The 27,155-nt window shown below is 36.6% G+C and overlaps 1 protein-coding gene across 2 annotated transcripts in view; it reads right to left on the bottom strand.

Annotated features, from left to right (window-relative positions):
- magi3 (membrane associated guanylate kinase, WW and PDZ domain containing 3) overlaps nucleotides 1-27,155 on the bottom strand; it is a 129,067-nt gene that overhangs the window by 24,301 nt on the left and 77,611 nt on the right. For both annotated transcript variants that reach the window (XM_012955565.3, NM_001097243.1), the window contains 9 exon segments: nucleotides 18,683-18,780; nucleotides 17,744-17,932; nucleotides 16,750-17,361; nucleotides 15,434-15,465; nucleotides 13,281-13,443; nucleotides 11,983-12,074; nucleotides 8,796-8,988; nucleotides 4,271-4,462; nucleotides 2,580-2,765 (listed from right to left, as the gene is read on the bottom strand). In XM_012955565.3, the coding sequence (XP_012811019.1) occupies nucleotides 2,580-2,765; nucleotides 4,271-4,462; nucleotides 8,796-8,988; nucleotides 11,983-12,074; nucleotides 13,281-13,443; nucleotides 15,434-15,465; nucleotides 16,750-17,361; nucleotides 17,744-17,932; nucleotides 18,683-18,780 (1,757 nt within the window).

The following is a 27,155-nucleotide window of genomic DNA, read 5'->3' as shown; positions in this document are numbered from 1 at the left end:
AACAACTGTTCATTATAAAAGAAAACGTAAAACATATAAGGCTACGTTGGCGTAAATGCCATGCCTTCAATCATTAAAATTCAGAATTTCACATTTACCAGGAGAGGTTTTGCAAACAGATAAAATGTCATAGACTGAAAAGTATTCAGTTTTATAAAAATACAATACTTTCATGAAAACTGACATCTTTGATAAATACTAAAACACATTGTCTCATTAAATATTTAAGAATAGGTAAAGCAAGCCTTTGATATTTCTTTGCATAAAAGAGATGACTGCAGTCTAATATTTGCACTGAAATGAGAATGTACCCTTGTGCTAATCCATCTCTGCCTGCTGGATTAGGGTACTTATTATTTGAAAACTGCAAAGCCCATCTATCTTGCAGAGGAATTATATTGTTTCTCATTTAATTGTGGACCCGCAGCACATATTAAATACAGGAGTAGTACAGGATGTGTCATTTTATATTCGTTTTGTATCTTTAATTGACTAATGAACTGCATGCACAAATTCTTAATGCACATGTTTACACCAAGACTACAATCATTTTCATTTACCATAAACATTTTAAGCTGGCCACACCATTCAGGGCTGAATCGGGAGGTAAGGTGGTAGAAACAATAGGATTTCTACCTCCTTCTGCCGATTCAGCGCTGAAGGGAGATTTTGGTCAGGCGCCTTCTATGGCGCGCGATCAAAATTTTCAAACTGGTCCGATCGGCGAGTCGGCCGATATCAGTAGCTTCCTGCGATATCGGTCGACTTGCCGACATACCATACACGCACCGAATATCGTACGAAACGAGTTTTCGTACGATATTATCGGTGCGTGTATGGCCACCTTTAATCTTGTGTTACTTCAGCCAGTAGATGTTTCACATTTGATTTAAAGAAATAAAATGTATACTATTTCCTTTTTTTTTTTTCAACACTCAAGTGGTGAATTTAAACTGTGAAACTATGTTTTTCTTTACTGTGACAATTTCTCATTTTTTCATTGCCTGCAACCTTGCCAAACAGTCAGTGTTTGTTTATAGGTCTCACTGTAAAATATGGATTGGGATAAGCAGAAAAAAATCCAAGATCTCAAGCAGCGTGTACAACCTGCAGTGTGCCCATTAGTGGTATGATTGACTGATGTATAATATATGACTCTATATACCCTGAAGTCACATACATACACTTACATTTTGTAGATAAAATGTGGTGTAAATGGCAAAACTGCACAGAAACACTTTACAGAAAAACATGGCAGGAAATTTACTAAACATGCTTGGTGGTAATAGTTTAGTAGTAATCAAGTATTGACTTTCTTTGGAAGTATTACATTCTACTACTTCTGAAAAATTCATTTTAAATATAGAACAGTAAGAACAAGATGACTTTCATGGGAGAAGGATTGGCTTTGCTGATCGTTTGTGCAACTCCAAACTCTGCACCCACAAAACATGAAACTATTACTGCCTATCACTGAAACAATTAGTGGCAGACCTGTGCTTTTATGGGCAAATAATGACACATGTAACACAAGCTACACTGCACCAAGTTTTGTGGACCATACATTTTAACTTAGGGTGATGGGTCATGGGGAGATTAGTCGCCCACTGTTAAACCTCAGCTACCACAGGCAACGAATCTCCCCGAAATACCTTCCCACCGGCCATAAAGTAAATCGCCGGTGGCAAGGCATACTTTGAGCAACTTCAGAAAACGAATGGACGCATATGCCTTCCCAGCTGGGATTAACCACAGGCGACTAATCTCTCTATGGGCCATCACCCTTAAAATTAATTAAGTGCAAAATTAAGTGCAATTAAGTGCAAAATTAATTAAGTGCAAGTAAAAGCAGCCCCAAAATACAATTAAAATATAAAATGGAATTATTTGGACTGAGCTACTAGATCCTATGCAGTTTAGCCGTATTAACGGATTTGGAAGGAAACTGGTCTGAATACAGTTTATTTAGAAGAGACAAAATGATGGTTGGCAGACAATCTAGTCTGTGTATGGCCAATCTGAATTTAGGGACAAAATTGTGCTTCAGGTATAACCTCCACTCCTATATACAGTACTATTTGGCTCATTGATGTCAGCATTAATCAAAGGCTAAAAGGAAAAAACAGAAGTGTGATCTTTTATTTAAAATGTGAGACACCAAGTAAGCCACATAATTCAGTTAAAAAAAAAATTAGGATTTTTGAACGGTCAGTGTATATATATAGAATACCACAATGCTTACAATTATGACACAATATTAATATATATATATATATATATATATATATATATATATATATATATATATATATGTAAAAAATGCTGATGCACACCAGGAAAATTTTATCAAAAAAAAAAAGATACTTAGTTTATTTAGATCTAAATAAACTGAGTATCTTTTTTTTGATAAAATTTTCCTGGTGTGCATCAGCATTTTTTACATATTTACATTGTTTATCTGATTTGCACCCAGGTTGTTATCCCTATAAGTGTGTGCCTCAGCCTTTTTATATATATATATATATATATATATATATATATTCCTCTTAAGGAATAATTTTTTCTTGCGTGTTTCTTACCTTCTTCAGCAATCACTGTGAGGGTGACTGTATTTCCAGCATCTTTTATTAGCTGCACAATATTATCATGCGACAGTTCTACAATGGACTGTCCATTTACTGCAGAGATCCTGTCGCCCACCTTCAGCTTCCTACATCGATCAGCAGGGCTACCTTCAATCACACGGCCAATCTTGTGAGGGATAACTAAATCAGGAGAGAGCAGAAGGATGTTTTATACCCCATATTTGTTTATAGCATCTCTTCATGTAGGAAACTTGCAAACTTCATGGCTTTTGAAATGTGTAACGTAAAGGATGTTTCAGTGTCCATTCCTCTAAATTGAAGGAACTTTAAATTATTTGTCCTTAGTAGCACTAAACCTATAGCAAAATTTATTACAAATTAAGGGCAGAGGTTGTAATTGTAAAAACAGACACTGGGCTTTTACAAATCAGTTGCATTTTATACATATTATTAAATATGAAAATTGACTGGCACTTAAAGGGTTAAAACAAGAACCTGAATGTTTAGAATGGCCCTATTAAAGTGCAGACTGCAATCAACTGAGAATCTGTGGCAAAAAAAAGACTGCAATAATCGCTGGATCCAGACAGGGGAAGCCAATAGAAATGTACTGGAAAGACATGCAGCTGTAACTGCAGTCAAATGGGTAGGGGGGAATATGCAATAAATGTAAACTTTTTTTATCTACTTTTACATTACAAAAAAAATTTAGCACCTTCAAAGTGGTCAAAGTAGGTTGTGTAACTCAATAGTAAAAGTCCAAATTAAATCAATTTTTATTTCAGGTTGAAACACAACAAAATGTGGTAAATTCCAAATGGTTGAATACTCATGCATGTTATGGCATCTGTGTAGAAGGGGTATATTATTCAGAAAGTTGCTAATTCATGCTGTAGAATCATTGCAGAAAAAAATGTATCAAAAGTATCAAAGCAAAAAGCTATTAATGTACTTTGGAATATCTATTAACGTCCACATGAATATAAAAATAGACCTTATTATGTGTAGTACAGATTTTCATTAATATTTAGATAAGTTTCTGGATTCTGAACTAAATGACTCATGTTCTTCTTCACACGGATGGCTCTTTAGCACTGCAAGGTATTGTTAATTCACAGTGCATCTGTCTCAGCACATTAAATATGAACAACTGCAGGTTAACACAATAACAGTACTATATTTTAAAAAGACCAGCCAGATGGTTTAACACTAAAACAAGAACATCTTGGCATAAAATAAGAATGTAGTTTTATTTCTCACTGTGCTATAATCAAAATCATGCAGAAACATCATCCAGCAAATAAAGTTGCTTGCTTGCTTTTTTACATTACAGTCACTCTTTGAAAGCATTGATGTTTTCTGCATGTGCATTGTACAGGTATGTGATATTGTACAAAATTGTAGAAAATATTTCAGAATATCTTAAAGCAGTTTTAAATGGATGCAGTATTATGCCATTACTATTACTCAGCTCTGAACCCAAAAGCAGCAGTATGAGTTGCACAAATCTCCAATCACTAGTGGCTTCACAATAAATTTCAGGATCTATTACATTTAGGGCTGAAATTTATTTTAATTGCGCTTGCTGAGTAATTGTAAGAAAGAATTTAGAAGTGGCCTATGTTGTCTTATTCTTTTATTCGTTATTAAAAGAGGTATGCCAGATTTTTGGGCACCTTCCTTACCTCCAGGAGGTGGCTTGTTTTTGGAGGTCAAGATGACAAACCCAAAGCCTTCGTTATCCTTGCGCTGTAAAATAACATCATAGGCTTCTGCGGGCAGTTTGGGGATTGCAGAAACCTCAATACGATTTAGCCTTGGTGAGCCATTGTGTGCAGGAGGAGTGTGTTGGAGTTCCTCCTCTTCTTGCTGCTTATCTGTTAATCCAGCCATAAAGAGAATCAATATACATACAAAGCTAAAATGAATGCCTAAATAAATATATCTTGGCGGTACCACATGACGTTTAGAATTTTTAGAAACGTTTTCATTACTGGAATAAAGGTATATATTACATTACTGATTCTTTATAAAGCAAACCACACAGGTATGTGTGTGTGCTAAAGGCCCATCTTCCTTATAATGAGAGCTATTTCTGTGTTTTTATATTTTTCCTAACATAACAAATGGGAAAATGAGTGCCGGTATATTTTCCTTGCTTAAATTATTTATTACATTTTTAATTTGAATGTAATTTAGAAAATAAACAGCATGCAACTAGACTCCATGTAACAGGGGTTTGTGGCTAAACAAGTGGATCTTTGCCCGATTTGGCCACCTATATGTGAAATTGGGCTGATGTGATCATTTGGCCACTAGGCTAAGCTGGCCATACAGGGCCTGATTAAAGAAACATTATACACCCCTTTCAACATAAGCACAATGAAAGGAACTTGTGCTGAACATATATAAGTAACTCAGTCACACTGGTCCTGCAAAACAGAGAAGACACTGATAAAAATTACCTAGCCATGGAGAAGTCCCTTAATAATGAGTTGTTCAAAGGTGACATCTTAGGGAAGGGAGGGGTTTGTTTTTTCAAAGGCAGATTAGAAGCTCTCTTGAGGGTAAATTTGCAAATACGGTTCCTAACATGAAAGGGCTTGCAGTACCCCTACCCATCTGGCTGAACAAATAGCAATGATAAAAGCAGTTCTGATTGTTAGGTGAAATAAAGGCACTTCAGACAAAGGTTAAAATAGATGCCTCTATAGAATTTAAAGAAGGTCCCAAGAGGAAAACATTATGGTCGGAAATTAAAAACAGCATTAACAAACCTTTTAAATAAACAGTGCTCTGCCAAAGAATACCCTCTGTAAGACTCTAATGCTGATACATAGACCTTCCCCATGCTAGGTGCAAGATCCATCCTGAAGGATATACAAAAAGGTTTCCATTTTGCTGACTTAGGAGAAATGCTTTTTCCCAAACATTAAGATCAGGCCCTTTGGCATATAGATTTTCTAGTCTTTTTCCTGTAGTGTAGATAACATCTCTCTAAGCTTCCAGGCCATTAGTTTCAAGCCTTTGGGTTCTGGCCATGGATTATTGGCCCCTGATTGAGAAGATCCCTTCTGAAAACCGCATGTACAAAACTGTTTTATCTTATACTTACATAAGAAAAGGAGCTTTCTGAATATTTTTTGTCTTTTTTCTTCTGGCAAAAATATTTTCCCCTGTCCCCATATCGAACAGCATTTCTCAAAAAAGTTTCCTTTTGTGTTGCAACCAGTGCAGATTTTTCCTAGTTTAGGACTGAGGTGTTTTTAAGGCCAGTTAAAGATGGTCTTTTAGAAGAGGCAAGGAACTTACTTTTATTAAAGGAGAAAGTAAGGTAAAAACTATGTAAGCTTTATCAGAAAGGTCTATATAAATACAGCCATAAGCACTCACAGGAACACTGCACTGACTTCTCTGTAAAAAAATTAGTTGTGTCTGTTTTCCTCTGCCAGAGACATGCAGCTTTCAGCTCTCTTCTCTCTGCAGCTCCCCCCTCCCTCAAGAATGCTAAGAACTCACTCCCCCCTTAGGAATGTGGATCTGAGCCAATAAGCAGGAAGCTGACTCATAGTCTAACTGAGCATGTTCACTTGGTCTGGGTGTCTGTTCATTATGGGAACTTTCCTTTACACAGCTCAGCATTTTTCTTCTTGTCTGGCTTCTGATCATCTGAACGGGAGAAATATGGGGAGACTTAAGGGCACTATTGAGACAACTGAAGGTATGCCTGCAGCTTGAGATTAACTCTTTATTAACCTTTCCTTCTCCTTTAAACAGTTGTTGAGGTATTTAATTCTTGGCACTGATTTTATGATACAACTACCACTATTTTGGTAAACACCGCTGGAGCACTCATGATTTCAAAGTGGTGAGCAAGCTGTAGGTTTTTCACTGTGAGAATGCATGCATTTTTCTAGTCCAGTGTGATCAATCATTTAGTCTCTAGAAGACATAGAATCAATTGTTAAATGGATTGACGCCATCTGGAACCTTTTTTTGTATAAATTCATTGAGGAACCTCAAATCCACAATATACAATAAATCTCTCCATTTTTTTAATCTAATTTGCTTTTCAAAAATATTTTGCATCTTCAAAGTGTTAAGTATGCCGTGTAAATCAAGATTAACACTCCCAAATGAAATTCATTGTTAATACTCCGTTTAAACAAGACAAAATGTGGATACTCACAAGTTATGGTAACTTTATAAAAGGGATCTATAATTCAGAAAGACTACAGGTTGCTAATTTATGCTGTAGAATCATTGCAGAAAAAAATGTTAGGCATCAAATCAAAGAGCTATTTCAATATCTATTAATGTATACATGAATATGAAAAAGTAAAGTACACATTTTAATTTCATTAATATATAGAAAAGTTTCTGGATTCTGCACTAAATGACTCATGTTCTTCTTCACATGAATGTCTCTTAGCATTGTTAATTCACAATACATCTGTCTGAGCACATTAAATATGAACGACTGCTAGTTAACACAAAAGACACAAAAGTGACAAATCTATTATGATGTTGTATCTGTCATTTGGTATGGGAACACTTTGATCTTTCAAATTCTTGAAGTTGAATTCCACTGAATAAAATGTCTTGAACTATTTGAAGTACCCACCTATAATTTGTAAAAATTTCTCCAGGTGTGCAAAATCCGAAAAGAATGCTTCCTACTAGCCTGGTGTCAGAAGGGCCTTTGGAACAGCCTCTTCCGCTAGATTGTTTATTCCTGCATAGGTTTTATCTTTGTTGGATCTTGTAGTTCTCCAGTGTTGAGGACACTTATCATTGGTTTTCTTCTCCATGAGTATATATTTTGGGTCAAAAATGTTTTCCTCTCAAAGGGCATGTTTAAAAATCGTTCTTTGAAGCAATATTATTAGCTGCCCAGGGTTTCAGCCAAAGGGCTCTGTCTGCTAAGGTAGCATAAGTAGATGTTTGAGCTATAAAATCATAGAAGCCAAGGAAGTCTCAGTCAGAAACTCTGCTGCAAGGGACAGTTGAGGAAAATTGGAAAGAAGATGTTCTCAGGAAGCACCTTTCTTAATACCTTACTGTGTGTCCCAAATCTTATGAGATCTGGCTACTAAAGCTGCTGCAACTAGCAGCTTAAATTACGTAGTCAATGCAACATATGTCTACCTCAAAGCAGCCTCCGACTTTCCTCGTAACTGATGAAGGACTGGAGGATCCAGCTTTGGAAGATACAAATTTCTTTGAAAGGGTCATCTTTTTATTAAGGAAGGACCGATGTAAATATTTTTTTTTTTTGGAAATCAAATCAAAACATTCGCCTTCCTCCAATTCAGGTGTAGATCTGATTTTGGAGGGCCCTTCACTCTAGACAGGCCTGTATACTCCCCACTATCATTGGCCCTAAAGCCAAAGCTGTGGCAAAATGGTTGGCACTAACAAGGTAGGTCCTTTTCCTGTTTAGCTTTCATTATTAAAACAAAAGGCAAAGCGTATTTAAAACACAAGCTCTGTTAAACAAGGGGATATACAGCCCCTTAAGGGCTCTGGCACACAGGGAGATTAGTTTGATTATTTGTGCGAAATCGCGCCGCCACGTGTGCCATCCCACCGGCGACTTACATTTTCGCCGGTGGGATGGCAGGGGAAGGCAACTCTGGGAGATTAGTCGCCCGCGAACAGGGAGTTTTGTCACGGGCGACTAATCTCCCCGTGTGCCAGAGCCCTTAAGAAAAAAATGCCCTACACACCACCCATTTAAATCACTGCTGGATAAAGAATACAGATGGAGTGGCTTTTAAACTAACAGTTTTTAAGTTTGTACTTGTTGATCCAGCAAATAACCTACTTCTTGTCCTTTTTTGTATTTTTTATTCATCCTATTATCCTGTAGAGCACAGTAAATTATATTTGACTGCTGTTTATACTACTCTGTAAAACTAAACAATGGGTTCTGCTCAGCTTACGTTTTCTCTGCTGTGTAAGCAACTGCCTTTTTTGTCACTTTGTGAAGCAAACAGATAACATTGCATATAAAACGCTTTTATTTTTGTTTATTGGACCTGCTTAAGAATCAGTCACTACTTGTGAGCAAGCAATGAGTTGGCAAGAGTATGGGTACACTATCCAATCCTGGGGAAGATGCATACATTACTAAAGGCTGTGGGCAAATATAGATTACAAATCTTTGAATATATAAGATACAACAAAAATACAGAATTTTGCAATTACCTGTGTAGTAGATCTGCCGCCGCACAGTAAGCAGCACGTGTCCATTTCGAGCTGCATTGGTCATTAGATCCAGGACCTGTTTGTGAGACTTTCCTTTTACTGGAACTCCGTCAATACAGATTAACTCATCTGCAGCACGTAGACGTCCATCTTTCTCTGCTGCTCCTAGCGGAATGATGGCTCCAATGTAAATCTGCATATAGTTATAAAAGTGGAATATGAATAGCTAGAAAGTTTTGTTCAAACGAATATAACAGTAACACACATGTATAGGTTATTTTACCCAGAAACCCTAACCCTAATTTAAAAACAATTATTTAATCCTATGAATAAGGTGTGCCATACTATTCTTTCTCTGAGGCATATGGACTGCAGTAATAGCAGTGTTGAAACTTATCCTGTAAAAAGCTTATGTTTAACAATCTTAAACAGTTTTTATTGAATACAGGAATATTTCAGTTTTACAGTCTCCTAGTGTGTTAAAGTGGTTAACAGATCAACAATATAGCTGCCTTTAGGCAATTGTCACACAATGTGCACACCCATTCCTGCCGTCAGGAGAAGAACAATAGAGGACAAAGTGTCCCTCTCCATACAGTAGGACTTCTGCACTGTTCTCCACCTGATGGCAGCAGCATACAAATATCCAGTGTGCTGGGGCCTTACACTACTTCTACAGGGAGCTCCTCCACTTGGTAACATTACATGAATTGACTGAATTCACTAAATTGAAAAGCAATAAACAATAAAACATAGGAATACCACACTTTTGATAAAACCTATGTGGCATGCTGAGAGCTTAAAATATGAGTGATGTGTTTTTCATGGTTTACACTTTGGCACTTCCAAACACATCATTAGGCCTATTTGTTAAGCTGTGTAAAGGGTTTTTCACCAGAAAAATAGTGTAAAAAATTATACATTTATTTAGGTACCGTATATACTCAAGTATAAGCCAATCCGAATATAAGCCGAGGTATCTAATTTTACCTAAGAAAACTGGAAAAACGTATTGACTTGAGTATAAGCCTAGGGTGGGAAATGCAGCAGCTACTGCTAAGTTTTAATAATCAAAATAAATACCTATAAAATTACATTAATTGAGGCATCAGTGGGGTATATGTATTTCAATATTTATTTTAAAGAAAAACAGTAAACTAGCTCTGTAAGCGGAGAAGAGGGTCAACAAAAACAATATGAGTACTACCCCCACACTCATTGCACATTGGCAAACTGGCAGCAGACCCGGTCCCGGAGGAGATGTAAGGGCAAATAAGTATTGCTAGTGGGAGCCTAGGCCAGGGCACTGGAGGTGAAAATAGGACATCAAGCACTCCGGACTCGTGGAATCTGCTAAAATCCGAACTTTATTTCATCATGTTTAAAAGCAATAAGTGCGTGACGCGTTTCGTGCTTTTGGAGCACTTAATCATAGGCCTATGATTAAGTGCTCCAAACGCGTCTTTTTCAGCACATTTTGGGTTCTGAAAAACTAGGCTTATACTCGAGTATATACTTTTATGCTGCACAATTGAAGTAATAAAAAAAAAAAAGCATTAAAAAATTCACCAAGACAGACTCCAACCATATATATCAGTAGGAGTAAAGTAACCAATAATATCATGGTGTTTACAAAATTGTATTTTCCACATGTTCTTGGATTCAGAGACAAAACATCCTAAATATGAATGCCAAGGATTTTCTGAATAGTTTGACACTACATATTCATATGATACCTAAACTATGAATCACGTAGACACCACAAAATAGGTGTATAAGAATTTCCACAGATGACACATTGACATTGATATTACACAGTGCAGTGAAATACAATACCAGTACAGAAGCCCACAAATACAATAAATATTTAGAAATGAGATATCCTAGAGAATTCAAAATGGGTAAATATAGCTTTCTAGACAAAACTAGCATACAGAACTTCCTGGCTGAAGCATTGAACATAGATTACATAATCATTTAATTATATGTATTTAATTCAATAAATCATAGAAACAAATGTGCTACTAAAACACTAACTGCTGAGAAGCAATTATTGACAGATTTATTACCCAGCTGTCAAACCAATTTGACAATGGGGTTCCCTTTTTAATAGCAGCTTTAATACATTGTAAGCAACTGTAATGGCAGACTTACATCTTATGGTTTCCCCCCGATTTTCTTATGGAAACACTGAGGATTTAAGGGTAGCTTGAGGTTACAGATTCATGCCCTTAATTAGTACCTAAGAGCCATCTATTAGCTCCTTAGGGGCCTTTGCCAGCTATTTTAAAATTTATGGTGCAAATACAGTAAATTTACAATGTGGCAATAAAAAAGAAAATTAGAAGTCAGGACATTATATGTCCTGTATGTAATAATGTCGCAGTTAAATACATAGCTTGACCATGGCTACTAGTATGTAACAATTTCACAGGGATAAGCCAAGCTTTACAGGCAGCCTAAATTAAATATGCCAAGGTTTACATTGGCTGCCTGTATGTAATAATGCCCAAGTAAACCAATGTTCTAGAGTATTGGATCCGTTATCCGGAAACCCATTATCCAGAAAGTTCTAAATTATGGGAAGACCATCTCCCATAAACTCCGTTGTAAGCAAATAATTCTAAATTTTAAAAATTATTTCCTTTTTCTCTGTAATAATAGAACAGTACCTTGTACTTGATCCCAACTAAGATATAATTAATCATTGATGAAGGCTAAACAATCCTATTGGGTTTAACTAATGTTTAAATGATTTTTAATTAAGTAGACTTAAGGTATGGAAATTGTAATTACAGAAAGGTCTGGATCATTCTGAATACCAGGGCTAATTCTGTGGCTCTGTCCCTTCTCACTGCATGCCAATGGCCGATTATTCAGTCTGTGGTTACACATTAGCTTTAGCATGCACAGCACATAACTTCATGCTGACATTTTTAGCTCCCACTGGAAGGTTAAAAGGGGTCACAAAAAATATATTCAAGTTGTAATATCACCCCTCCTAGATATAAAATATAATTTATCTCTTCCTCTGAAAAGATGTGCCCAAGACATGTAATATGCCATATTTTTTTGCCTCAAGAGATATGTTTAATATTTTTATGTATGTCTGTGCACAAATAAACACAGCGTGTAAATATAGTATTCTCTTATAAGCAAACAACATTGCCAGTCACAAATCACTTACCGCCTGGTCTGGACCATCTCCACCGAGGACCCTAAATCCAAACCCAGACTCTTGCTTTCTTAGGAATACATCCAGGTCTTTAGTATTGGGGGCTTGAGAGAAGGAAAAAACACTTTAAGTCAGCAGCAAGTTTAGCTATTTGTTTCTGGGGGTGACATGCAATGATACAATACCTTGCAGCATGTTATTTTAAGTAATTTTGAAATCTCGACAGACTTTCAAAGGGGAATCATTGCAAAAATTAAAATTGAATAAAAGCTTCATCATACTGAAATTAGAAACATTCTAAACATAATCAATTAAAATATCTGTATAAGTTTATCTTCACTATGTTTCTCTTTATACTTTGTTCATGCAGGATTTGGATATCAGATATATTGGATCTTACTGTCATTCAAAATCAGACATCCAACTTCTATTTGAAGAGAGAATGAAGAAAGACAGATACTGAGAGGAAGAGTGAAGAGTAACTTGATTTTACAGAAACAGAACAGATTTTTTAATTGATTATATCTCATTTCAGTATTCTGAAGCTTATATAAGATTTTCAGTTTTGCAATAGTTCCACTTTAAACATATTTATAAATCAATTGTATAGGTGGAGCTAGGGCCAGAATTAGTCAAGTCTTATATATAAAATGAGCAGAAGGTAGTGTTTGTTGCGCTGTGGGATACTGTGGGATACTTGGTCACATGATTATAAAGTATTCTCACCCTGATGCAGTACTACTATATGCATATGCCATATATTGGCCAGAACCTAACAATTAAAATGCCTTTACCAACACATCAAGCAAAGCAGCAATGTTTCAAGTCTATAATGGCTCTTTGTCAAACTCACAAATGTTGCTGCTGTTGACATGTAAATAAAGGCATTTTTATTTTCAGTGCTGGCCAATATTTTTAATCCAACATTGGGAAGGATGTTGGGGAATATGCACCAATAAATAAATCCAGCAAAAGGTGTGTGTTGCCTTTACTTTTGAACTGAAATGCTACTGGTGCACTATAGAAGATTTGTGCACAGAAATCCAGAAGCTAAGTTATGGGGTTACAGTGGTTAAACATTCCTAAAAAAATAATTAGTATAAAAAATGCTGAATCCTGGTTTATATTAACATGAATATAAAATGTTCAATAAATACTTTTAGAAAACCCCAGATAATGTAAAAATAGAACCACGGGTGTATATGAGTATTTTTCCTCAAATATAAGAGCATAATTTCTCAAACAAACTGAAAATAAGCCAAGTTACTAAGTGCCTTATAAAAAGTGGAATGTTAAAAATGACTACTCACGTTTATCCTCAAAAATGTTCTTTGACTTCTTGTAAACTTCTGAAGGGTCAAGTTTGGGAGAGCAGGAACGAGCAAGATTTGGGGGGAAAGGCAAAGGCTGCGGCAGAGGTTCACCTGGGGCTATAGCCTCAATACTACCCATAAGTTCCTGTTTATCAGATTTCTAAATAAAAAATATTGTAGAAGACCTTGAGACTGAAAATCAGCATTTTCTTACACAAAGGCAATGTATATGATTGCTTTTATAGATCGCCAAATCTGAGACAGCTGTTTATAAATGAAAAGTGTCATTGTTCAATGAACCTTCATAATCTAAATATATTTTAGTATGTAATATTTTTCAAATTCTTAGTCACTACAGATGCGAAGTTGTGAGTCCTCCTAATACCTCATAAGAACTGTGATCTTTCTGCATGCATGTTAATAGACACTACAACCAGAGTGTGCAGCACGGCGAGTTATATAATGGTAGCAACAAGAACTTACTGCAGATTTGCAATCTTTCTGTAGACCCTAATGTTTAAAGACCATGGCTTGGTTAAGATGCAGCTATCATCATTTTATCATTTTATGCATATACCAAGTACATATGTTTACAATATTAGCTTGACAGTGGTACTCTAAAGTTTCTCATGTTTGTTGAGGTTAGGTTAGCATATTAACCAACTTTGACCATAATGCCTGATCATATATGACACCTCGGGGGTAAGGGGGTGCCATATATGGCAGGTACATCAGCAGATCTCCATCCCCTCCTCATGAGATTCAAAATTCAACCTTTTTATGGTCACCTTAAGACTATCTCAAACTTTCCAAATGGTCTTCTTTAAAGGAAATGTAACAGTAAATTTTTTTAAGTAAAAAAGCTATTCTACCCTGCACCAATAACTGCTCTATCCTGCAAACCACTTAGTATTTTAAATGCTTTAATAGAAAATACCTGTCAATTGAAGTACAGAGATACGGCAAAGGAAAGAGCTGCATCCACTATGCGACGATCGATTGATAGAGCCTAGCCTGACTCCTTCCTATACAGAAAGAAGGCTAGGCTCGATCAATCGATCATCGCATAGTGATTGCTGCTCCTTCCTTAGCCGTACTTCAATTGACAGGAAGCCAAGTTTTAGCAGGTATTTTCTATTAAAGCATTTAAAATACTAAGTGGTTTTTAGGATAGGGTAGTTATTGGTGCAGGGTAGAATAGCTTTTTTACTTAAAAAAATTAAGTGTTACTTTTCCTTTAAGATGTATACGAACAACAACAATAAAAAACAGCCTAATAAATCAACTGCATAATTGCATAATTATTAGGTCTCTATTGTTATATCAGCAGTGGGCAAAATAGAAATGCTAAATAAAAGCATTTAAAGGGATGCTGTCATGATTTTTATGGTATACTTTTTATGTCGAAATTACACTGTTTACATTGCAAATTATTCACTCTTCCATTTAAAATGTTATTCTTGAACCAACAAATGTATTTTTTTGTTATTGTTATATTGGTGTGTAGGCAGCCATCTTAGTGCACTGTGCCTGATTCCAAGATTTCATAAAGAGCCAGCACTACACATTAGAACTGCTTTCAGAGTCTATTGTTTCTACTACTCCCATTTCTTTAGGTGGCAATAAACTGTAAGATCTGCTAGTTTGGCGAGGTAGCCAAGCAAGAGGATTTTCTCCCAATAAGCCCACCTATGGGTATTGGGGGGGGGGGGGGTGCAACTTGCAGCACAGCTGTAAAGTGTGACTGAAGTTTATCAGAGCACTGGCTGTAGCACCCTGGGAAATGAAGAATATGGCTAGCCCCATGTGAAATGTAATAAGTTAATATAAAAAAAATGTTTGCGTTTTTGAAAAACAGATTTTAATTCTGCTGGAGCAGCTCTATTAACTTATGTGTTTTGAAACATAACATGTTTTGCCATGACAGTATTCCCTTAAAGAATAAGTAAACCTTTTTTTTTTTTCTATTAATAAAATTACTCTAAACAGCTTCCCAGATTGCCTGCCTTTGTCCCTCTGTTCTTTCTTACCTGGTTGCTGAGTTACATTCTGCTCTATACTAGTGTAAAGTGTAGAGAATAGTAGTCTAAGGCTAAATATATGATTTGTTTTTTTAACATTTACATCTCCTTTAAGCAGTAGATACTCACCACTTTTGTTACTTTGGATGGAGACGGAGGACCTAGAAAAAAAATAAAAGATAAATAAATTGTTACTAAGATGACTTGAATGTGACAGTCATTGCATAAATGTTTCTGTCAAGATTTTGTACAAGTTATAGTTCAAGGATCCATTTCAAGTTTTATACTACATATTACATCTTTAGCAACACTCCATTGCTTAAATGCAAAATTTGCTTAAATGTAATTAAAGCAATTCACCAAAAGATAAAGACTCATTAAAAGGGACAGTAATATCAAAATATGAAAGTGTATAAAACTAATTACAGTATAATGCACTGCCCTGCACTGGAATAACTGGTGTATTTGATTCAGAAACACTATTCACCTTTGAATGGCTGGGGACAGCCATTCAAAGGTGAAAAGGCACAGGTTACACAGCAGATAACAGATAAGCTCTGTAGAATATAATGGGACTTTATATGTTATCTGCTATGTAACCTGTGCCTCTTCTCTTTTTTTCCCAGCTTTAAGGGCTGCCCTCATGGCTACACAGCAGGGTAATTATATAAACTATAGCAGTGTTACTGAGGCAAACCCACCCATTTTACCAGTGCAGGGCAACATTACATTATTCCGATAACAAGGGAGTATACTGCCCTTTTAAAGAAGAAGAGGGGGCGGGGCTTCACATTGTACAAGGAAGCGGAGAAAAGGAGCTGGAGATTATAATCAGTATAAACCCCCTGTCAGAAACCAGATCAGACTGAATGCAGGGAATAAAGTATGTTATTCTGGGGGTTGTTTAAGTAATTTTAAAGAAAGGAAAAATAAGTGGTCATCAGTGTGTTCCTCACAAAGTTTGTCAGAAGATTGTTTTAATTTACTGTTTTACTGGCCAGAAGTTAATCACAGAAATAAAAATATGCATTTAGGAAGCAGTATGGGCACCCATGTAGTTTATATTTATCAACTGACTTCTAATTCAACACCTGTAAGTAACCAATTGGATATGTTAACATTTTAATTTACTAAATACAATTTTACAATCATGCTTGTATGGGACTACAAAGAGAAGTAGATTTGCAGCATTATTATTATTATTATATGTTTTTGTTATTTCACAATGTCCTTATGTGACATGATTACATCATTATTTAAAAGCCTTTAGTTCCTGTTTAACTTTCTTGCATGACACCTTTATCTTGCATGATGCCAATGGAAGCCAACTATAGCTCATAATAGAGCACTAAAAACAAATTATGCAGGAATTACTTCTTAATGAACCTAAAAACACTTTGCTCAAACACATATAATTTAATACTGATAAGACCCGTGGCACTCACCTCCTCTTAAGATGAGTAGTGGTACTTCTGCTCCAACTGGGAACTGCTTTAAGACTTCGACTACCTGGATGTGAGTTAAGTTTTGAACATTTTGATGGCAGATTTCTTTGATTACATCTCCTTTTTGCAGACCTGGGCACCACTGACTGTCTAAGATCATTTTAACCTTCTGCCCCATTGGACTGTCAGCTATGGCAAACCCAAAACCTTTCGGACCTTTAAGTAAAGGAATGGTCACAAGTTCAGGCAGAGAGTTCCCAGAAGATGCCATAGATGTCCTTTGATCTTGTATATCTAGGGAGGGTCCATTAAGTCTTCCATTTACAACCATAAGACCTGGTTTTCCCCTCTGATCCAGATCAATTACACCAGATTTCAATTCTTGGCTTCCCATATTGATGTCTCCTTGAGTAAGCATTTGCCCATTAATTATTGGTGGAACTGTATTAACAATGTCTGCTACTGGATCGTCACTATCTTCAGGTAGAGGATAGCCCCGACAGAGTGTCATATTCACATACTGGTTGATTGGAATAAGTTGAAACATCTGAACAACTTCAGCATGTGTATGTCCAAGAACACAGGTTCCATTAATGTCTACAATCACATCACCTGGCAAAGCAAATATGGTGATTATGTTTTTAATGTTATTATTGTATGCAGTAGTTAGAAAAACAATTAGAAAGTATAAAACTAGAAAAAGAATATTTAAAAAGAGCTGCATGTATAAAGTTTGGAGTAGGAATTATATGAAAAAGCTACAAAATTATGAATATTGATACTGATAAACACAGAACACAATTAGCATGTTTTAAAGTATATTAATTTAATTAGTGCGGATCCTACTACAAGGCAAGGTGAGAATCTGCAAAGTGAATTCTGCAAAAAGGCAGCTGCCTCAGGTAGCATGAGTTTTATAAATACCCCTGTATACAGCTCACATCCACTCTTTTAACAGCTAAATTACCAGCTAAAGTTTAAATGGGGTACTAACCTGGTGCTATTTTTCCATCCTGGGCAGCAGGTCCATCTTTTAGGACATTCTTAACCTGCAAGAACTCGTCTGGTCTGTCCCCTCCAATGATAGTAAAACCAAAACCCATAGCACTTTTCTTTAAGGATGTATGCAGAAGTGCACCCTTAAGCTGAGACGGATCCCTGGTAAACTGAGAGTTTTCAGGCTCTGTGAAAAAATAAATGCCGGTAAAATAGGTTTTATATAAACAAATGCAAAGTACTATGTTACTTTAAACCCCACACACAAAAACTTAATCAGTGAACAGCCTCTTTGAAATCTTTCAATACCTGCCACACTGGTTGTCCAAGGGTTAATAGGAAGGCTGCAACATCTCCTTAATCACTCAGCCCCCTCCTTCGGGAATTTGCTGTGACTTCTGGTTGCCAGACATGCTCAGATGCTTGAAGCTCAGATTACTAAACACGCCCCCCAGTCTAGCAGCCAGTAAAGAGATGGCATTGCTGGTTCCCATAAAAACTTAGCTTTAGCGGTTTGCTTCAATTTTTTTCTCCCAACCAACTCTCCTGAGCTCAGCTCAAACAAAGCAGAACTTTTATCAAAGATAAAAGCCTGCCTGTGTGAGCCTGTATTCTTGATGAAATGTATGCTGAATAAAGGTCTGTGTGTGTATGCTGTTTGCAGATTTAAATGTATCTGATTATGTATCAGAGGAAAAATGGCCAAAATGGGGGAGATGTGCCCAACTGATATACATTGTAGGCAAATAAATGCTTTACATGTCCTTTAAAAATTCCTTGCACATCTTACCCTGGTCTTAAATGACCCAGTCACCCATCCTTCCAAGGTAAATGTGTTAGTTACTAAGCCACCACATCTTTTTAAACCGCAAAAGTTCATCATTTTACATTCCAACAAAGGTACATTAATGAGAAAAATTACATTATCCAGCTATACCTTGATGTACGGTTCCCTCAGAAGGAGCAGGATTCAGCTGTTTTTTACGCTTAGCTTCTAGCACTGGGTTGTCAAATTGTGTTTTCTGGTTTATGTGGCTGTAAAATAAAAATACAAATTATACATGCACACTCCCCAATATAATAAAAATACAACAGAACATAAACTTTCCTTTCATACTGCAATGTTCCCTTGCTTTATTACCATCCACAAGACATGTATTATGTCCACCAATATAAATCTTACAATAATATAAAGTAAAAAAATAGCTGTAAAAGCATAACCTTGCATTCAGTGGCATAGAAACATGGAGTTAAAATATCACAAAGGTCCTAAAGAAAACTACCTCAATTAAAGAGGTGTAGGATACACACAGGTGAATTTTAGGGCTCTGGCACACGGGGAGATTAGTCGCCCGCGACAAATCTCCCTGTTCGCAGGCGACTAATTTCCCTGAAATGCCATCCCACCGGCAAAAATGTAAATCGCCGGTGGGATGGCATACGCAGTGACGCGATTTCAGTGAAATCGCGGAAGTTGCCTTGAGAGGAAACTTCCGCGATTTCACTGAAATCGTGCCGCCGCGTATGCCATCCCACCGGCGATTTACATTTTTGCCGGTGGGATGGCATTTCAGGGAAATTAGTTGCCCACAAACAGGGAGATTTGTCGTGGGCGACTAATCTCCGCGTGTGCCAGAGCCCTTAAGCGCTTACTACTATCAATTCTTTGTGCAGTTATCTAAATGCATTTACAGAAAGGTTCTCTTAAGCCTAAAATTAAACAAACTTCCTTTAAAAACTTCAGATCCTGACTGTATCAGCAAGTAACTGAAACATAATCCAATCTGCAAAACTGTTCATGAGCGTTGCATTTTTGGTGGTGTGGCAGTAGTCTATAACAATAAAACACTTCTTATTCCATATATGAATAAATGTGGGTATAAATGTCTTTCTAACAAAAAACTAACAAAAATATTTGCTATAAATAATTTTAAAAACTCTAGGAATCTAGGAATTATCTTAAAAACTGATGAAAAAACTTACAGCATCCTCTATTCTTGGGTACAATGACAAACATGCTAAATATGAAAGCCATTGGTCTTATAATTAGTCTCTTATCTAATATACATACAAATGCCTTACTATGTGAAATGCAGAGCCACCTTGTCAAATACTAGCACTGCAGGACACCTGGGCAGTACCCCATAGCAAGCAACAAGGCTTTTCAGCCAGCTGCAGGTGAAAACAGTGAAATCAAAACTTTTACTGGTTGTCAAGGGTTACTGTGCAGGGTAAATAAATCCCAGTGTTGTCTTGTGTTAGTATATGGCCACTGTCACTTACAAAAACGTTTTTTTTTTCTATATAAATGAACCCTTGGGCTTCCCTTTAGACTGAGTAATTTTACACTATTGTTAGGAGTACTTGCCTAACTAACATTTCAATTTGAGATTTTCCAATGCTAACATTTTTGGCAAACCCCGCTCTCCTTTAACTTGTGATCATCTTATTGGTTCCTACAGGTAGACATTTACAGTTCTCTCGAATTTGTGTACTAATTCCCAGCAATAGTTATGTCCCAAAATCTACCATCACATTTACCTTCAGCTTCTGGGCTCTGCCTCTACCCCAAACATGTTCCTTTTGTTAAAGGCCACAATTTTAATTAAGGAAACTCCTTTATGATAGGAATTCTTCATGTGGTCTCAGAATACTGCTCATTATACTCTTGGGCGTATTTAAAAATGATGCAAAATAAAGAGATTATAGGGATGCTCCCAGCCTTTCCTTAATTAATAAAAGGCCTTCCTGACATGTTTTAAAACACAGAGAGGTAATGTAGCGTTCTTGTTTGCTCTGATTCACAGTGACGCATACGTTCATTTCTCCTTCAAAGCCTCTTTTCTCACAAAGCTGTCAATGTTACTTCTGCTCTCCAATTAAGCAGATTCCCATGATATTTTAGAGTGTGGTCTGCTACTTTTATAACATGTTTAGCAATTCTTTAGTAATGCGTTACATCTCTGGGAATAAATCCTGCTACAGATAAATGACTAAAAGACACACCTATACATGAGAGATTGTTCCCAGAGCCAATTAAAGGTAAATTGTTTTGTTTTTTTTTTAGATTATGTATCTAACTGCTTATAATAGCTTTAGCTGGACAGGTAGAGATTAGTGGCATTAAGAGGAGTTTAGGTCAGAAAATAAGTAACGATAACAGTTGAGGTAGCTCAGTTTCACCAACTTAATCAAAGATTACTGCTATTAAGACTTGCATATATATCAAACAAAATAATTCATAGTCACAAAAATCTACATTTGGGGGTTTCATATTATAAAAGAGTGTTATGCAGTCCAAGAGCCCATTTAGGATAAAGTTTAAAGTACCGACTGTAGCTAAAAATCGATAGAAGTGGGAACAGAAGCCAGTTGCGGTCGGCATTAGAAAACAGAGATTGTGATGAATGGTGTTAATTTGCAAGTAAAATCAGCAAAGAAGCTTTATAAATACAGAGTTCATGTTATACCAAGGTTTGCCTTCAATACATTTAAGCATATAGAATATGCCTTATATCATTAGCTACCATAAACAGATCATGCAGGAGTGATTTGTGTCAGGAACGATTGTTAACCCAAATAGAAGCCTCATGCTTTAATATAATAAACTTATCTACTATATATATATATATATATATATATATATATATATATATATATATATTTCAAAAATGCAAACTGGAGAACAGAACAACATTTTATGCAGTCAACAGAGATGCATTGTTTCATAAATAACTTAACATCATGAGTCAAAAAACATATATTTATTTGGAATGTCTTCAATTTTTCTCATTATATTCTTATGCTAGGTATTTAAAGGTAGAAGGAAGCTACAGATCCTTACTGTACAGCTTACTCAAAGATTCTACTCTCTAAGGTAGTTAAATATTAATGTGCATTCTGCAGAGAAAACCAGATCAAACACCTCAGCCACATTGCATTAGTCTGACGATCAAGCCTCAGGCAGCTGGCTTCAAACTGGCTATGGAGTTTTAAACTTTATTTGCTGTCCTACCCAACATCCCTGGGCCTATTGAACAATGTGTACCAACATTTTAATGAAGACAGGGCTATATGCAATTTAGAAATTGGTGTTACAGAGGATAGTACTTGGCCGACTAAAAGTTAAAAGGAAACTTTACCCCTAAACATTACAGTCTCTATAAAGATAAAATGCATAAAACAGTCCATATGTAAAACGCTGCTTCATCTAAACAAGCCATTTTCATAAAACATATTGTGCTTAGACACAAACCAAAGGTACACATACATGCTAGGTTACAAGTTGTGTCTTTTTCACTCACACTTCTACTTTTTATAGTTAAAACCTGCAAAATAGGTCACTTATTACGATATAAATTATCAGTTGTTTACATTTTCACATTAAGGTATATTTTCTTCTTTAATAAAGAGTTCGACAGCCTTAATTAAGGGAAAGGCATGGAATCAGCTTCACAACCCAAATTTTAGTTAAGAAACAGTTACGTACCTAAATTTAATTGTACAGAATAAAATGAGCTTTTTTAACAAAAAAAAAATACAAAAAACACATAAAAAGTCTCAGCTGCATGATAAAGTAAGCACAAGGGAGATAATTTACTAACACAAGACAGAACAATGAAAGTAAAGAAGACGTCAGTATGTATTAATGAGACCCAAGGAGAAACAGTTATCTACCAGCAACCTCAGAGGAGATGATATCTTTTCTTATGAATCAGTGAGGTGCACAAATCAGCCCCAATACTAAACTTATTAAAGCCCACAAAGTAAAAGGGAAAAATAATGTGGATATCTTACAACCACAACTAAAAAATATATTAAGGTGTTATTCAGAACGATGGGAACATGACTAATAGTAATCGCTGAGGCTGAAAAAAAAGACACATCCATTAAATACCCATTTACAATTAAATGTCAGATGAGAATATTACATTGTGAAATGCCAATTTTGGTCCTTTGCATCTGCCATTATAAACGAGAATTCCTTAACTTCACAATCAAATATTTTGCACCTCCTTTTTTCTAATTGCAATAAATGCCCTGAATGGAAGCACTGCTCAATAAAGCATTAGCTTACTGTATGGTCCCCCTATCTTTTTATAAATAGTAATTATATCCATCCTTAGGTGTATCTTCTCCGGTGTTAGCCAGCCCTTCTTTATAGCAGATCTTCCTTACATTTTATCAGGTGCTACTCTTTTCTATGCCACTTATTCTAAATAGGTCCTTACCACTGCTTTGTTAAGAATAGCCCTCTCCTCCTGTAGCAGTAGCACTATAGTCCTTTTAAAGGAAAATAAAACCCATTTATACAACCTGTGTCCCCTGCAGAGGCATCCCATCTCCCTCCAGAACCTCACCAATGATGGGCTAGATAGCCATTAACTGTGCATTCTCCTGGTTGGCAGTTTCCATTATGGATAGAAACTCAGGTAACTGGAGATGGCAGCTGTCAACCCCCCTGTACCTGTTATTATGAGGTATGGGCTGCAGTGGTGTGATTCAGGAGGGAAAAAGGAGGACTCTGCAGTGGACCCAGGTTGTATAAATGGGTTGTTATCCTTTAATACAGGAAAATGCTTTGCTGCCTTTTCCTACTGCTTCTTTGCTTTGGCTTACAACTAAAGGTCCCCATATATCATAAGATCCGCTCGCTTGGCGACCTACGGGTGGGCGATATCGGGAGAATCCAGGGTAGAATCGGGAGAATCCTGGGGCCAAACGATCGAATAATAATGACGGGCATAGGCCAGATATCGGTCGGGCAGGCTTGTCGGATATCGGCAGCTACTATCGGCCCGTGTATGGGGACCTTAAGTCTACTAAGTAGCTTATTTACTGTGTCATTATTATTATGTAATAATAATTACAGAATACATCCGTGTTGTCTTGCCTTCCAATCTCTATCTTTTACTAAACAACTTATGTTATTTACAGGTAAAGCCATGTCTCTGGTGCAAGAAACTTCACTAAATAGCAGCTCAGGCAAATTGCATAGATTACCTTATAACTAGTCTCCATTGTCCAGTGTTAATACATACAGTGATTTGAGCATATTTTACAAAAATGAAACCTCTATCTGCCATTTTTATTTAACTTAATTTTTCTGCACACAGGACCCCAGGCAACTCGAAACCTTTACATGCATATTGGTATTTGTGTTGCTCATTGGAACAGGCAGAATGCTGGGAGACTTTCCCAGAACGTTGGATAGTGCATTTGAGTGGGTGTTTATGTGAATGCAAGGCACTAGGCTAAATATTTGACAAACTGTCCCTTCCTTTTGCATTAGAGCAAGCATAGCCAAAAAGAAAAGTTCACACAACATCTTAGCTCTGTCTATTACAGGTGAAATGTCCTCTACAAATGATAGCTCAAGGGCCCTACTTCCACAGACTGTTGCTATGGCAACCTGGCTTTGTAAAATGCCAAGGCTTTAAATACGTTTCAGGTCAAAGAAAAACTGAGAGTTAAGATGTACATACACGGGCAGATTTCCACTGCCGATTTAGGTCCCTCAGACCTATTCGGCAGCTTATCTGCCCATGTATGGGGACCCCTGACAGGTCTTCTTGGTCAATATCTGGCTTTAAATTGGGCAGGTTTGATTTTCCATCTGATCAGGGAGCGCAACAGCTCGTTAATGTGGTCCTTGGCCCGATTGCTCGTCTTTGTAATTCAATCGTTTAGCCCTAGGGTCAAATGATCAAAGTAGCTCAATATTGCCCACCTTTAGGTGGGCATATCGGGAGAATATCTGCTTGTTTGGCGAACTTGCCAAATGAACAAATCTTGCCGTATATGGCCACCTTTAAAGATATATGTGCTTTTAAAGTACAAACTAGTTTATACCATGCCATATTTTGCCATTTTACCAAGTAGTCTGTTATTTTCCCATAGGAAGCTATTAGAAGCTATAATTTGTTCTGTGAACAAGAGCTTAAATCTGTTAGTGAAGATTAGCATTCATCCGGGTCATGGTATATCTGTAGTAATAAGTCAAATCAGCTGGACTTGCTGGGTTTTTCTTAAAGTCGTTTCGCCAGTCACCCACCTGGCTTGAGAAAGCCGAATGGATGACTGACGAAACGTCTTCAAGAAAACCAAAGCAAATCAAGTTGATTTGACTTATTACTACAGATAAGAGCTTAAATCAATCGGAGTGATATCAGTTTAGCCCTTCTTTCTGACTAACCTGGAAAACATAGCACCATACTGTTTTTGCTACAAACATGCAAAAAAGTAGAAACAGGCTGAAAAACAACCATAAATAAAACAGAAAAAAAACCACAACACAAAACAAAAAACCTATTGCTCACAAATTGGGAAAGATGCCATGTATGTCTGATCTAACTAATGAATATTACATCAAAACCACTACAGGGTAAAAGGGAAAATCAATTTTTCTTACAATGTAATCTCGGCTAAGGAGATTCTTATTTATTATAAAGGAAACAAAAGGATGAGTTATAAGATCGGATATCCAGCTTTGCATAACTAGAATATCTGGGTTCAAGTATCACTTGATAAAGAGACTTAAGGGCCCCGAAACATGCTGTGTAACATAAATCGGCAATAAAATTCCACCAAACAAATAATCTGCACATTGGTGCTCTCCTCTTTTCTTTAAAATTAAATCCTTATAGTCAATGAGACTCCAATACTCCAAAAACAAAATGCAATAATTTGCTGTTCACATTTGTTGCAATTGTACTATTTATCTCTAATTTGAAGATGGTGACAAATCCTCTTGTGTGCCATTTACCTATGGTAAATTATTAGTTAGCAGATAACAAATAAGCTTATCTATACATACAGTGGATATAAAAAGTCTACACAAATCTTTGCAAGATTTGCCCACTCTTCTTTGCAGAAACACTCTAAATCTGTCAGATTGCGAGGGCATCTCCTGTGCACAGCCCTCTTCAGATCACCCCACAGATTTTCAATCGGATTCAGGTCTGGGCCATTCCAAAACTTTAATCTTCTTCCGGTGAAGCCATTTCTTTGTTGATTTGGATGTATGCTTTGGGTCGTTGTCACGCTGAAAGATGAAGTTCCTCCTCATGTTCAGCTTTCTAGCAGAAGCCTGAAGGTTTTGTGCCAATATTGACTGGTATTTGGAACTGTTCATAATTCCCTCTATCTTAACTAAGGCCCCAGTTCCAGCTGAAGAAAAACAGCCCCAAAGCATGATGCTGCCACCACCATGCTTCACTGTGGGTATGGTGTTCTTTTGGTGATGTGCAGTATTGTTTTTCGCCAAACATATTTTTTGAAATTATGGCCAAAAAGTTCAACCTTGGTTTCATCAGACCAGAACACCTTTTTCCACATGCTTTTGGGAGACTTCAGATGTATTTTTGCAAAATGTAGCCTGGCTTGGATGTTTTTTTTTCATCTTGCCACTCTACCCCATAGCCCAGACATATGAAGAATACGGGAGATTGTTGTCACATGTACCACACAGCCAGTACTTGCCAGATATTCTTGCAGCTCCTTTAATGTTGCTGTAGGCCTCTTGGTAGCCTCCCTGACCAGTTTTATTCTCGTCTTTTCATCAATTTTGGAGGGACGTCCAGTTCTTGGTAATGTCACTGTTGTGCCATATTTCTCCACTTGATGATGACTGACTTTGCTGTGTTCCATGGTATATCTAATGCATTGGAAATTCTTTTGTACCCTTCTCCTGACTGATATCTTTTAACAATGAGATCCCTCTAATGCTTTGGAAGCTGTCTGTGGACCATGGCTTTTGCTGTTGGATGCGACTAGAAAAATGTCAGGAAAGACCAACTAGAGCAGCTGAACTTTATTTGGGGTTAATCAGAGGCACTTTAAATGATGGCAGGTGTATGCCGACTCCTATTTAACATGATTTTGAATGTGATTGCTTAATTCTGAACACAGCTACATCCCCAGTTAGAAGAGGGTGTGCACACTTATGCAACCACATTATTTTAGTTTTTTTGGTTTTCTTCCCTCCACCTAAACGATTTCAGTTTGTTTTTTAATTGAGTGGTACATTTTATAGGTACATTTAGTATGCTATAGAATGGCCTATTCCTACAACTTTGCAATTGGTCTTCATAATTCTTTTTTTATAGTTCTTGAATAATTTGCCTCTCTCTTCTGCCTCTTTCCAGCTTTCAAAAGTATTGCTCTGCGAGGCTACAATTTTATTATTGTAATTTTTTATTACTTATTTTTCCATGCAGGCCCCTTAACTATTCATATTCCCATCTCTTGTTTAAACCACTACCTGGTTGCTAGGGTAAATAAGACCCTAGTAACCAGATAGCTGCTGAAATACCAAATGGAGAGCCGCCGAACAAAAAGCTAAATAACTGAAAAACCATTACAAATAAAAGAGGACCAATTGCAAATTGTTTCAGAATATCAATGTTTAC

The sequence above is a fragment of the Xenopus tropicalis genome, chromosome 2 (genome assembly GCF_000004195.4).
Source record: "Xenopus tropicalis strain Nigerian chromosome 2, UCB_Xtro_10.0, whole genome shotgun sequence".
Taxonomy (NCBI): domain Eukaryota; kingdom Metazoa; phylum Chordata; class Amphibia; order Anura; family Pipidae; genus Xenopus; species Xenopus tropicalis.
This window is presented reverse-complemented; position numbering and strand designations above follow the sequence as displayed.